The sequence below is a fragment of the Nansenia antarctica genome, assembly GCF_963989245.1.
Source record: "Nansenia antarctica genome assembly, chromosome: 14".
Taxonomy (NCBI): Eukaryota; Metazoa; Chordata; class Actinopteri; order Argentiniformes; family Microstomatidae; genus Nansenia; species Nansenia antarctica.
The window spans coordinates 28,081,872-28,094,371 of NC_137684.1; the positions used below are offsets into that span (position 1 = coordinate 28,081,872).

The window sequence follows — 12,500 nt, forward strand, 5'->3', positions numbered from 1 at the left end:
CAAGGCTGATTTCACTGCCCAAAGCATTCACGCACACACACACACACACACACACGCACACACACACACACACACACACACACACACACGCACACACTGAAGCCTTCAATTCCTTGCTAGCTGATTACAACCTGTGTGGATGTGGATAGTCGTCCTCCACACTGACCAGGCTTGTGATCATGTGATCATATCCTCTGTCCCGCGCGTTTCTAATGCCGACCTCGTTAACCTCATGCCCCCCTGGTTCTCTCCTCTTCCCCCCCTCTCTTTCATCCCTCCTTTCTCCCCCCCCCCCCCCCTGTCGTGCCAGACGTGGACGAGTGCAGGAAGTCCCCCCCCCCCTGCGGCAGCGGGGGGCGCTGCCAGAACACGGAGGGGGGCTACAGGTGCACCTGCCCCGCGGGGTATCTGCCGGGACCCCAGGGCACAAGCTGTACAGGTAACCCCCCCCCTGGACCCCCCCCCGCCTCCACACACACACATACACACACACACACACGCACACACACACACACACACACACACACACACACGCACACACACTCACACACACACACACACACACACTCACACAGGCCACAACAGCTGTGGACCGACTGCAAGTTCGTTCACAGAACAACACTCTTGGGAGATAGAGACTGATGCCGACTATGCCTGCGAAAAATATATTTCTTCAATGTGTGTGCGTTTGAGATCAAAGATATAAAAGGTGAGGTTGCTGGTCTGTTTTTTTGCCTTAACACTAGAACAGCTGTGCCCTTTTTACCTACTAAAAGAGCCGCCTCTGCTATTTACACACAACAACCACTAGTTGGCTGCTTGTAAATTAGCCTGCATCCTACACAGAAAAAAACGGCACAATAGCTTTATATTAGCTTATGCTAATGTGATTTTGAAAATGTAAGGATACTGGGTGGTAGAACGCACATATCTAGGAAAAGTCATGAAAGGAGGGTCCTGAAATTAGAACGAGTGCAAAGATATAACTTTCTCACAAATGACCCCTCGTGGCTGTGCTAGTGTTAACTCCTTTTCCTGCATCTAAGTGGACAGTCTTTAGACCTAAAGAGTCACAGCTGTTGGAGGTCCCACACACAGGGGATGAAATATGGCATAGCGCGTCTCATCTCGTCACAATGCAGCTGAAATGATGTTTCTGCCGAATCCCAACTGGATGTAACCGTTTGCCTTGTAGATGTGAACGAATGTCAGACCCACAGTCCTTGCTCTGCTGGTGACTGTGAGAACACGCCAGGCAGCTACAGGTGTACCTGCCCTACCGGCTACAGGTCCAGCTTCCAGCAGAACCAGTGCCAAGGTGATGATGATGTATTTATCCGTTATCCGTATATTTTACAAGAAAGTGACATAGATATCGTTCGACATTCGTTCAATATCGTTCAGTCGACATTAATAATAATAATAATAATGCATTTTATTTGTATTGCACTTTTCATTCAGAAGAATTTCAGAGCTACAGAGAGAAAAAAATAAATAAATAATAAAACGTAAAAAACATTATAAGTTAAAAAGAAAACAACCTAAAAACATAATAAATTAAAAACACAGTAAAAAAACTAACAAAATAAATCACAAGAATGAACACAGGTTCAGCAGTCAAAGGCCTTTTTGAATAAAAAGGTGTCTGGACATCATGCGCTGTCCTCAGCGGTCAATGCAAGTTCTAATAAGCGCTAATGTTCTGTTTGTGGAATGAATGATGAATGAATCGTTTAACGACCACACGACCGAGGTCGGTGGAATTTGTCGTCGGTACAGATGGAGAAGCTCAATTCAGCAGAGTTAAATACATCAAATATACACACATTACACATGACTATCACAATGGACAATGTAAACATAAAACCACAAGACAAAAACATAGTCAATATTTACAACTTATAAAGCGCAGTACATCTGGCAGGGTTAGTGCAGTGAGTCAGGTGTTGAGAGTCCTTATAGCAGAGGGGGAAAAAACTGTTTTGGAAACGGGATGGCCGTCTGGTGGCCAGGGATCGGTAGCGCCGTCCAGAGGGCAACAGTTGAAACAGGAAGTTGTCCAGTTCCCCCTGTGACGACGTGTGAATAAAGGAACGCCTGTCTGTCTCCTCCACACAGATGTGGATGAGTGTCGCCAGGCACCGAACCCCTGTTCCAACGGAGGCTGCGAGAACACGCCTGGCAGCTTCAGGTGTGTCTGCCGCCCCGGGTTCAAGCTGGAGGGAAACACATGCAACGGTGAGACAGACGTCCTCACTGAGACGTACTGGCTACTGCCAGATCTACTGTGGGTGTGTGTGTGAGTGTGTGTGTGTACTGTGTGTGTGTGTGTGTGTACTGTATGTGTGTGTGTGTGTGTGTGTGTGTGTGTGTGTGTGTGTGTGTGTGTGTGTGTAGTGTATGTGTGTACTGCATGTTTGAGGACACTTTAGTTTATCTGTCTCAGACTTGCCAACCTTGTCACAAGATTTCCAAATAATAATAATAATAATAATAATAATACATTAGACTTGTATAGCGCTTTTCTAGACACTCAAAGACGCTTTACAAACTGAAAAGATCGAGTAGTGATAATAAAAAGAAACTAAAATAAAAAATAAATAAAAGAAAATATTGGGGCCTAATTAAGGTAGTGCTGGGGACACATGGGAAGGGGAGAGGGAGAGGGTTGACTGGTGAAGGATCTGTTCAAATCACCTCAGCCACCTCATGTGGTTGGTCCAACCCTCGACACCCTCATTGTTAAACACTTTTTGTCATCGATCGATTGTCGTAGTGTGCTAAGATACACGCAGAGAGTACAAAACACAGTCACATATTGACCTGCGACGGTCTATTGTTATCTTATGAGTGTGTCGTGTGACTTGATGTAAATGCTCGTTTGTAGATCTGTAAACACTCCCATCTTCCTTCCCAAGATGTGAACGAGTGTGAGGACCATGCGACGTGTCCCGGTCAGCAGTGTGTGAACTCTCAGGGCTCCTTCAGGTGTGTGTCCTGCAAGCCAGGCTTCGGCCTGCTCAACGGACAGTGTGCAGGTAAAAACGTTCCCTTGTTCTGAGTCAGTCACGAAATACACGAGACCATGTGACCTTGACCGTTCCTTCAAAAACATGCTGTTCAAACGTAATTTCAGGTCATGATGATACTACTTGTTATCGTTTGATTGTTTGAGTTCATATATTCTCAATAGGTTTTCAAATAGAAGACTAGAATTTCTCTCCTCCATGTTATAGATATTGATGAGTGTCGTCAGACTCCAAGCCTGTGTACCAGTGGTCACTGCGAGAACAGCCCTGGTAGCTACAAGTGTGTGTGTGACACTGGGTATAAACTGCAGGGCAAAACATGCACAGGTAAGAGAGTGCTTTGATACATCGCCAAATTAATTTGATGTCATTTTGTATTTTATTTGTTTACTGATTTATTGCCATGTAATCAACTTGTCAGTCAATTGTCGGAATTTTGTATTTTTGCTCTAGCCACAGGGTCAGCCATATTTGGCACCCCTGGAGCAATTAGGGATTAAATGCCTTGCTCAAGAGCACATGCAAGCTCCCTCCTGATGCGGGGATCAAACCAGTAACCTTCCGATTGCTAGCCGGCCTCTCTAACCTCTAGGCTACTGCCACCCCCCTTCATTCAATTCATTGTATCGGTCAACAAATACAGCCGTTAGACAAATAAACAAGAGATAAGTACAAATGTCTTGTCTGTTTCAGACGTGAACGAGTGTGCGGACCCCACGACGTGTCCTGGTCAGCAGTGTGTGAACTCTCAGGGCTCCTACAGGTGTGTGTCCTGCAAGCCAGGCTTCGGCCTGCTCAACGGACAATGTGCAGGTAATGTAACTCAACGGAAAAAAATACAAATTTCTGCTTCCACATCTTATAATGCGTTATGAGCACATTATATCTGTATGCTCTAAGTAAAGTGGTAGTATCTTTGCACAGGGAGACCCTGCTGTCGCTCCTAACTGGAAGCCCAGTAAACAAAGAGTCCAAAAGACGTCCTCCGGGAAGCCGGAATGTGGGTTTAGATGACGTCTTTCAAGGACGTCCAGATGACGTCTTTAGGACTCTTTGTTTACTGGGAGTACAGGTACATAGTACAAGTTCAATACTGTTCTGTCTCTTTCCCATCTTGTCAGATATTGACGAGTGTCGACAGGCAACCAGCCCATGCAACACCAACGGTCACTGTGAAAACACTCCTGGTAGCTACAAGTGTGTGTGCCGCACCGGGTACAAACTAGAGGGTAACACCTGTACAGGTAGGCTCCATCTCCCGCCCCCCCCCCACCCCTCCGGTAAATCACAGTAGCCTTTTTGTTAACACTTAATCAGCCATGAGGGTTTTTTTGACCCCTGTTAGTAAAAAAATAAGTTATATCTTTGCACTCGATCAAATTTCAGTTTCTGTGTAGGAAGCAGGCTAATTTACAAGCGGCCAACTAGTGGTCGTTGTGTGTAAATAGCAGCTTGAGCATTGTAAAGACCCCCAAGAGTAGGTAAAAAGACACGGCTGTTCGAGTGTTAAGCAGTATAATTAAATGATGAAATTAGTGGGCACTGATGGAAACATATTTTGGTTTGAGTGGTAGGTTATGGATGTTCTGTGTTTTTGGGGGGGTTTTGTTTTTAATTAGACGCAGACGAGTGCGCAAACCCCTCGCAGTGTCCCGGTCAGCAGTGTGTGAACTCCCAGGGCTCCTACAGGTGTGTGTCCTGCCAGCCGGGCTTCCAGCAGGTCAACAGACAATGTGCAGGTAAGATAATAATAATAATAATAATAATAATAATAATAATAATACATTAGACTTATATAGTGCTTTTCTAGACACTCAAAGACGCTTTACAAACTGAGAAGATCGAGTAGTAATAATAAAAAGACACAAAAAAGAAATAAAAGAAAGTATAGGGGCCTAATTAAGGTAGTGCTGGGGACACATGGGAAGGGGAGGGGGAGAGGGTTAACTGGTGAAGGCAAGCTTGAAAAGGTGGGTTTTGAGGGCCTGTTTTAATGTTGGGAGGGTGTTGGCCTGTCTGATGTGGTTGGGGAGGGCGTTCCAGAGGGACGGGGCTGCGGCTGAAAAGGCCCTATCACCCCAGGTCCGGAGCTTGGTCCTGGTACTGGACACAACACGGGGTTGGTCAACACCATATCTTGGGGGGAGAATGTTTTTTGTTTTCTTTCAAATACTGGCCTAGATTTCTCAGCTTTAAGGGAACCAATAGAGCTGTGTGCCAAATCTCTTACATCCCTGTCCACACCAGGCAAGCTCTATCATGTATCACCTCAAGTCATTGAAAAGAAAAACCCCAGGACTGGGGTAATTTTTTACCCTAAAAGCTTTGTACTTTAAGTGTACTGTTATCGCTTCTGAAAATCCAGGCCCCACACCCTTTCCTAGAGCAGCAAAGTTCTTGAGTTAACACATTTCTTTCACGCACAGAAGATTGACCTGTACATATTGATTTCACAATAATTGTTCAACACTCACTTGTAGTTTAGTCAGCGGGGTTATCAGGAGTGGTGAAGTGCTACTTCATCTACAAAGGAAACTTCCCTCCAGATCAACGATGAAAGCTTTTATCCCTTATCAACCGCCGAACAGACAAGGACTTGTACGCACTCATTCTGTTCTTGTGTTCTTGAAGATATCGACGAATGTACCCAGACCCCCACTCCCTGCGCCAACGGCCGTTGTGAGAATACCGATGGTAGCTACAGGTGTGTGTGTCGCGCAGGCTACAGGCTACAGGAAAACACCTGCACAGGTAACACACCTACACACTTCAGACACTCCCTACTTCAATGGATTTTAGAACAACGGTTGACCGACAACTCAGGGGTTAAACAACACAGAAAAAAAACATGGCGTTTCAGTTTTAGGAAAAATAACCAGAGACTTTTTAGCTGCGTAACTGCATTCAGACTGTTGACGTTCACGGCGTCAAACGCAATGACATGAGTGGTTTTTCAGCAGCGCCACAGCCCTGTCACCACCTCTGTGTTTACAAACATCCTCTCAGACTTGTTCTGAGCAGAAAGAAAGATGCGTCACCCACAGGTCAGCTGACGCTGCTGTTTCCCCATCATTTCTCACCAGACCCGAAACCTCAGAGGAAAGTCATGCTACTAGAGTCTCTCTCAAGCGAAACCACCATGTTTTCTTTCATGTTTTTCATGTGATACTGTAACCCAACGACTACCAGATGGTCATCTTTCACGTGTTATGTGAAGAATCATCTCACTCAGGGTTCCCGCGCTGGTCTTAAAAAGCCTTAAAGTCTAAAATCCAGCATTCCAATCTACAAGGCCTAAAAAGGTCAAAAAGTTCAGTTATTCGGTCTAAAAATTAGGTGCTAGGTCTTAAAAATTAGGTCATCCATTTACGCGGAAATGAATCAAGCTGGAACCCAAAAAATGCCAATTCGCTTCCTTTTTTGTCTGTATGGCAGTGAAATCCCTAATTTCATCACCTCGAGGATGACAAAAAGCTATCATATGGTGTCGCGAATAGGTCTAAAAAGGTCTTACGTTTGAAAAAAAGGAACCCTGCTCACTGTTGTTGTCGTTTTCCCCAGACGTCGACGAGTGTGAGAACGCTCTCCAGTGTCCAGGCCAGGAGTGTGTGAACTCAGAGGGCTCCTTCGGATGTGTGGCCTGTAAGGCCGGTTTTGAGACCAAAAACGGACGGTGCACAGGTGAGCCACCCCTCCCCCCTCAATAAAAACTGCATGTTCCGCGTGCTCGTACTGAGCTGGGCGTTAAAGTACGCTGCCCCCTCTGCCTGGAATACTCTCCAGAAAGACTTACAATTAAAAGAACTAATCAGTTATGATGCTTTCATAACGATTTTAAAGGTCTTAGAAGGTGAAAGTATTGGAAATTGTCATTGCTTTTAATTCAGTATCTGTGCCCCCCGCCCAAACCTGCTTTTAATGTCTTGTTATGTTGTATGATGTCTGTCTGTGTGTTGAATGTATGACTGTGTCCTTGTGCTGCCCCTCTTGGCCAGGTCCCTCTTGGAAAAGAGATTCATTTACATTTACATTTTTGCCATTTAGCAGACGTCTTATTCCAAAGCGACTTACAATCAATACATTTGAATACTAAGCATGTGAATCAGCAATCCACCATTCGTTGCAGGAATGGAAATGGAAATGGAATTCTAAGCTAGTTAGCGTTAGCGAGGGCTAGAGACCTGGAAAGTGCTTGCCACCCTCCCAACTGTCAGTAGGAGGTTCAAAATGCCAATCGTTTTCACGTTAGGTCATGTTCCAACAACCACATTAGAATTCCAGGTGTACAATGAAATCACTTCAGCGATGTCAATCATCTCGCTAGCACTGTTAGTGTAAAAAGTGGATCGGCGAACACAGACTAAGTTGCTATTTTCAAGAGTACCGAAAAAAGAGGAGGGAGGGTTGTTCTGGAAACATCACTTCTGCTGAAAGCCAGCGAAATGTCACCTCTCGTAGCCAGAGACCTATTCCAACGAAATCAGCTACTAACAATATATCCAGACCTCCAGGCTTGAGAACAACATGATTTGGAGATATGATTACGTGACATTAGACAGACCTAAACTGGAATGGAAATGGCGTTTGTCTTCTTTCAAATTCTTTGAGGTGTGCTTGATTTAGCACGCCTGGCTAATAGTATTATTGTCTACTATACCTAGGAGGGGTTGCGCTGTAGCTCCAAATACACAGCAAAAAGTCAATCTAAGTGAGATGAAATTATCTTAAATCAAGGCAATATGCTTATTTTTTTTGTCTGACTGCACTAGTTTTACGATATATTGTCCTGTTTTGCTTATTTTAAGTCATATTTCCCCTATTTTATTGCATTTTCTTTCTTGTTTTGGAGAGCTGGCTTTTTGCAGTGTACGTGTATTTCAAGACTGTCGTATCTATTTCCCAGATATTGACGAGTGCCGTCAGAACCCCAACATCTGCACCGACGGCCGCTGTGAGAACACTCCCGGTAGCTACCAGTGTGTCTGCCGCCCAGGGTACAGACTAGAGGACAACGCCTGTCATGGTAGGGCCTTTCATGGAAATGGACTGTACTTATATAGCGCCTTTATCCAAAGCGCTTTACAACGGCCTCTCATTCACCCATTCACACACCAATGGCTACCATGCAAGGCGCCGGCCCCGCTCACTGGGAGCAATTTGGGGTTCAGTGTCAAGGACACTTCGACATGTGGGACTCGAACCGCCGATCTGCCAACCTTGTAATCATTAGACGGCGACTCTACCTCCTGCGCCACAGCCGCCCCCTCATGGGTGTCCCCTGATTATACGATCCCGTCATACATTGAATAATCCTGCTTGAATGGAATCGCTACCTCCTGTTTGAATAATTTTTGTAACGTCAGCTTTCCTCATTTTATCTTATTGATGATATAACATTATATGTATGACGTTTTTAAGGACTCTTCAAATAAGCCTGATTATAGGCTAAAAGAGATCCTTCAAATAATCCTTCAATCAATGTCGCTAAAAGAAAATCCAGGCTTATCTTTGAAACTTATCAAAATAAGCCTGGATTTTCCTTTAGCAATGTTGATGGAACACCCCCCTGGTCAAGGACATTATGTGATGTGTTGTTTGTGTGTGATGTGTGATGTGTGATGTGTTGTTTCCTCCTTCTAGACCTGGATGAGTGTGAGGACCCGTCGCAGTGCCCTGGTCAGCAGTGTGTGAACTCCCAAGGCTCCTACAAGTGTGTCCCCTGCAAAGACGGCCACAGGCTGCACAACGGGGTGTGCTCAGGTACCGTTAGCCTAGCTAGTCTACTTCATGTTACTACACAGAACTTAACTGGTGAAGGCGAGCTTGAAGAGGTGGGCTTTGAGGGTAGAAGTATAGTGTAGTGCCGTATAGTATAGTAGGAGTACATGCACATCTGTTGGACCGGCCTCGGTGGAAGTTCCATTGATTCTGGCAGACCCACGGCCTTATGGCCCACAAATGTGCCGGGGTAGGACCCCTCTAACCCTTCAAAGTGCGTATTTGGTTACAATTATCTTCTCCCTCCTATAGTCCTTTTCAAATCAGATGGACTTGTCCAAGAATCCCCCCCCACCCCCCCCCGCCCGCCCTCTCTGTCTCTCTCACCCTACACACACCACACACACACACACACACCGCCAGAAACACATCTGTTTCCAAGACCTTGCCCTTCTTGTGTCCACAGCCACTCTCTCTCCTCTCGCAGTTTTACTGCCTTCAGAAATGCCTGGCTGCATTTGTCTCTTTAGAAAAGAAGAGAATGAATCGTCTCTCTTACTGCCCTGCATAGGAGGTTAGCAGGTCTGTAAACAGGGCTAATGATGACACACCACCACTCCTGAGAGAGGACAGATGAGTCACTGTGAGTTCAGCCCAGTGGGACTGGACACCACTATGCTAAGAACCTTGGCCAGGACCAGAACCAGCACTTGGGAGGACAGGGATGATTGTGATGCATGGAATGGAATGAGGAATGGTATCAAACACACATTATATCAAACCAACACAAACCACTACCTTAATTAGGCCGTTATACTTTCTTTTATTTATTTTTTTGTTTCTTTTTATTATTACTACTCAATCTTCTCAGTTTGTGAAGCGTCTTTGAGTGTCTAGAAAAGCTCTATATAAGTCTAATGTATTATTATTATTATCATTATTATTATTATTATTATTATTATTATTATTATTATTATTATTATTATTATATTTAATTCTTCATTCCATGCCATGCATTACAATGAGCCCTGCCAAGCCTCCGCCACTGGGGGTTGAAGTCCGTTTAGATTAGATTAGATTCAACTGTATTGTCATCGCAGAGTACAAGTATTATACAAACTGCAGTTTAGCATCCAACCAAAAGGGCAAATTGTGATATAAGGGCATGATAATAAATAGAACAAGAATAGTAGTGATGGCTAACTATGCAATAGTTTACAGTATTGTAAACATCAGTTTAGTTTAGAGGTTTATACAGTTATGGGCTAGCCTATATACAGTTATGAGCTATGTACAGTTAGGTAGCTAGTACAGTGAGGTATTTCAATACACCTTTGAGACCCTTTGGGTTCAAAAAGTATTTGAAAAGACTTTAAAATACTTGGAGCGTTTGCGTGAGCCTGCCTGGTGTGCCAGATGGACAGGGATGGCACTTTTGGGACTGTTTCCGTGGTTCCCTTGTGTTAGGCATGACACAATCATTGGTTCCCTTGGTGTCGTCAATCAATTTGAAATGTTTTAGAAATACTCTTTGAAACCCCAGGCTTGGACTACAGAGAGATGACATGTTCAGCATGCTGTGGTAAACGGGACAAGCCCTGAACCAAGTTGCTGAACCAAGCGAGTTCATTAAGCAGTCTTCATAACCTTCAGAACCTGTACTATGATACATTTCAGAAAAATACGCAGTTATATAGTTAATATAGTAGTTAGTTAGTTCTATAGTTGATATATAGTCGTGAGTTAGTTCTATAGTTGATATAGTACGGTAGTTAGTTTTTTTAATTATTATTATTATTATTATTAATCCTTTATTTAACCAGGGTAGTCATATTGAGACAGTAGCCTCTTTTTCAAATGAGCCCTGGCCAAGAAAAGCAGCACTTAATTAAAAAGACACCACATACAGTATAAAAACATACAATATACAACATGAAATAACAACAGAAACAGTGAGCAGATGCCCTAACCACATAGATAACCTCAGCACATTTGCATGTGATTCAAAGTCTCTGTAACATACAGTTTAAAGTCAGAGAGTGGAATGAATGGAATGATGTTAAGTTTCAACTTTTTCTGAAGTACATTCCACGTTGATGGAGCATGGAGCATGGTTGATGGAGCATTTAGTTAGTTAGTTAGTTAGTTCTATAGTTGATATATAGTAGTTAGTTACCTCTATAGTTGATATAGTAGTTTATATTTATCCGCAACAAATGGCTTTGACGGTGGTGAGTCAGTGCTAAACTGTTCAGAACCGCGTCTAGGGCACAGGAGGATACGAAACCAAGCGGCTGTACTCCATAAGAGGGCAACAGACTTCAAAGGGGATAATCTCTTAAATCAGAAACACCTGAAACCATATGTTAACAGTTGGGATGAATGTCCTGCTTGTAAGCTTTCACTGTAAAAGGTTAGATTCCCCCCGAGAAGCAAAATGAATTGAATTGGTAATTTACCCAAAAAACTGCTCTGAAACCCTTTAAGCCCCTTTTAGGAGCACATAATGACCCCCATACATTAACACACACCACACACTACACACACACCACACGCCACACACCACACGCCACACACCACACCACACACACACACACCACACACACACACCACACACACACACACACACACACACACACACACACGCCACACCACACACACACACACCACACACACACACACACACACACACACACCACACGCCACACACACACACCACACCACACACACCACACACCACACACACACACACCACACACCACACACACCACACACGCCACACACCACACGCCACACACACACACTTTGTGGTGCTAATATGCCTCCCCTCCTCACACACACTTTGTGGTGCTAATATGCCTCCCCTCCTCCCCTTCTCCTCCCTCCTCTCCTCCTCCTCTCCTCCTCTCCTCCCCTCCCCCCCTCCTCCTCTCCTCCTCCTCCCCTCCTCCCCTTCCCCTCCCCTCCTCTCCCCTCCTCCCCCCCTCCTCCTCCCCTCCTCTTCCCCCCCCTCCTCCCCTCCTCAGATGTGGACGAGTGCCAGACGCCCCAGGCCTGCGGCCCAGAGAGGTCGTGTGTGAACACCCTCGGCTCCTACAGCTGCGAGTGCAAGCCAGGCTTCAGGAGCGCCGGCCCTGGCCGTCAGTGCAGAGGTCCGTTCGCTACGTGTGGCACATTGTGATGCCGGTGACGTTCTGGTTCTGGAATGTCCGTATATTTGGGAATTATGTTTGCGGGCGGCTGGTTTGATGAATGTTGGCAGCGGTGTGGTGATGTAATGATTCTGTGGGGGGGGGGGGGGGGGGGTGTGGTGTGTGTGTGTGTGTGGTGTGGTGTGGTGTGTGTGTGTGTGTGTGTGTGTGTGTGGTGTGGTCTGTGTGTGTGTGTGTGTGTGTGTGTTGTGTGTGTGTGTGTGTGTGTGTGTGTGGTGTGTGTTCATGTATGGGGGTCATATGGGGGCGTACGCTTGTGTTACCACAGCGTTCTAGAAGTTTTGTTGGTTCGATGAACGTATCGTACAGTATGTGGTTGAATGTAACTGGCTTATCGTTGTCATCACGATCGGAAACGAACGCCCTACGTATACGATCGTTGAATCGGTGTCGTCAGTGTGTTGGAGATTGGGATTAGATGTGATGAGTGGGTTTTTTCTCCCCCATCTCCACAGATATTAATGAGTGTCTGGAGGGGGAGTTCTGCTTCCCCAAGGGAGAGTGTGTGAACACGGAAGGCTCCTACCGGTGTGTGTGTTCT

The 12,500-nt window shown here is 45.2% G+C and overlaps 1 protein-coding gene across 1 annotated transcript in view; it reads left to right on the forward strand.

The window, feature by feature from the left end:
• Positions 1-12,500, forward strand: part of ltbp4 (latent transforming growth factor beta binding protein 4) — a gene marked incomplete at both ends in the record, with an annotated part of 122,797 nt that overhangs the window by 99,764 nt on the left and 10,533 nt on the right. Inside the window, 14 exons of the mRNA XM_080544762.1 lie at positions 311-439; positions 1,196-1,318; positions 2,119-2,238; positions 2,919-3,038; positions 3,237-3,356; positions 3,723-3,842; positions 4,151-4,273; positions 4,649-4,768; positions 5,661-5,780; positions 6,591-6,710; positions 7,933-8,052; positions 8,670-8,789; positions 11,774-11,899; positions 12,415-12,500. The exon at positions 12,415-12,500 is cut by the window's right edge and continues 40 nt beyond it. Coding sequence (XP_080400888.1) covers positions 311-439; positions 1,196-1,318; positions 2,119-2,238; positions 2,919-3,038; positions 3,237-3,356; positions 3,723-3,842; positions 4,151-4,273; positions 4,649-4,768; positions 5,661-5,780; positions 6,591-6,710; positions 7,933-8,052; positions 8,670-8,789; positions 11,774-11,899; positions 12,415-12,500 — 1,667 coding nt within the window. The remainder of the gene's footprint in view (positions 1-310; positions 440-1,195; positions 1,319-2,118; positions 2,239-2,918; positions 3,039-3,236; positions 3,357-3,722; positions 3,843-4,150; positions 4,274-4,648; positions 4,769-5,660; positions 5,781-6,590; positions 6,711-7,932; positions 8,053-8,669; positions 8,790-11,773; positions 11,900-12,414) is intronic.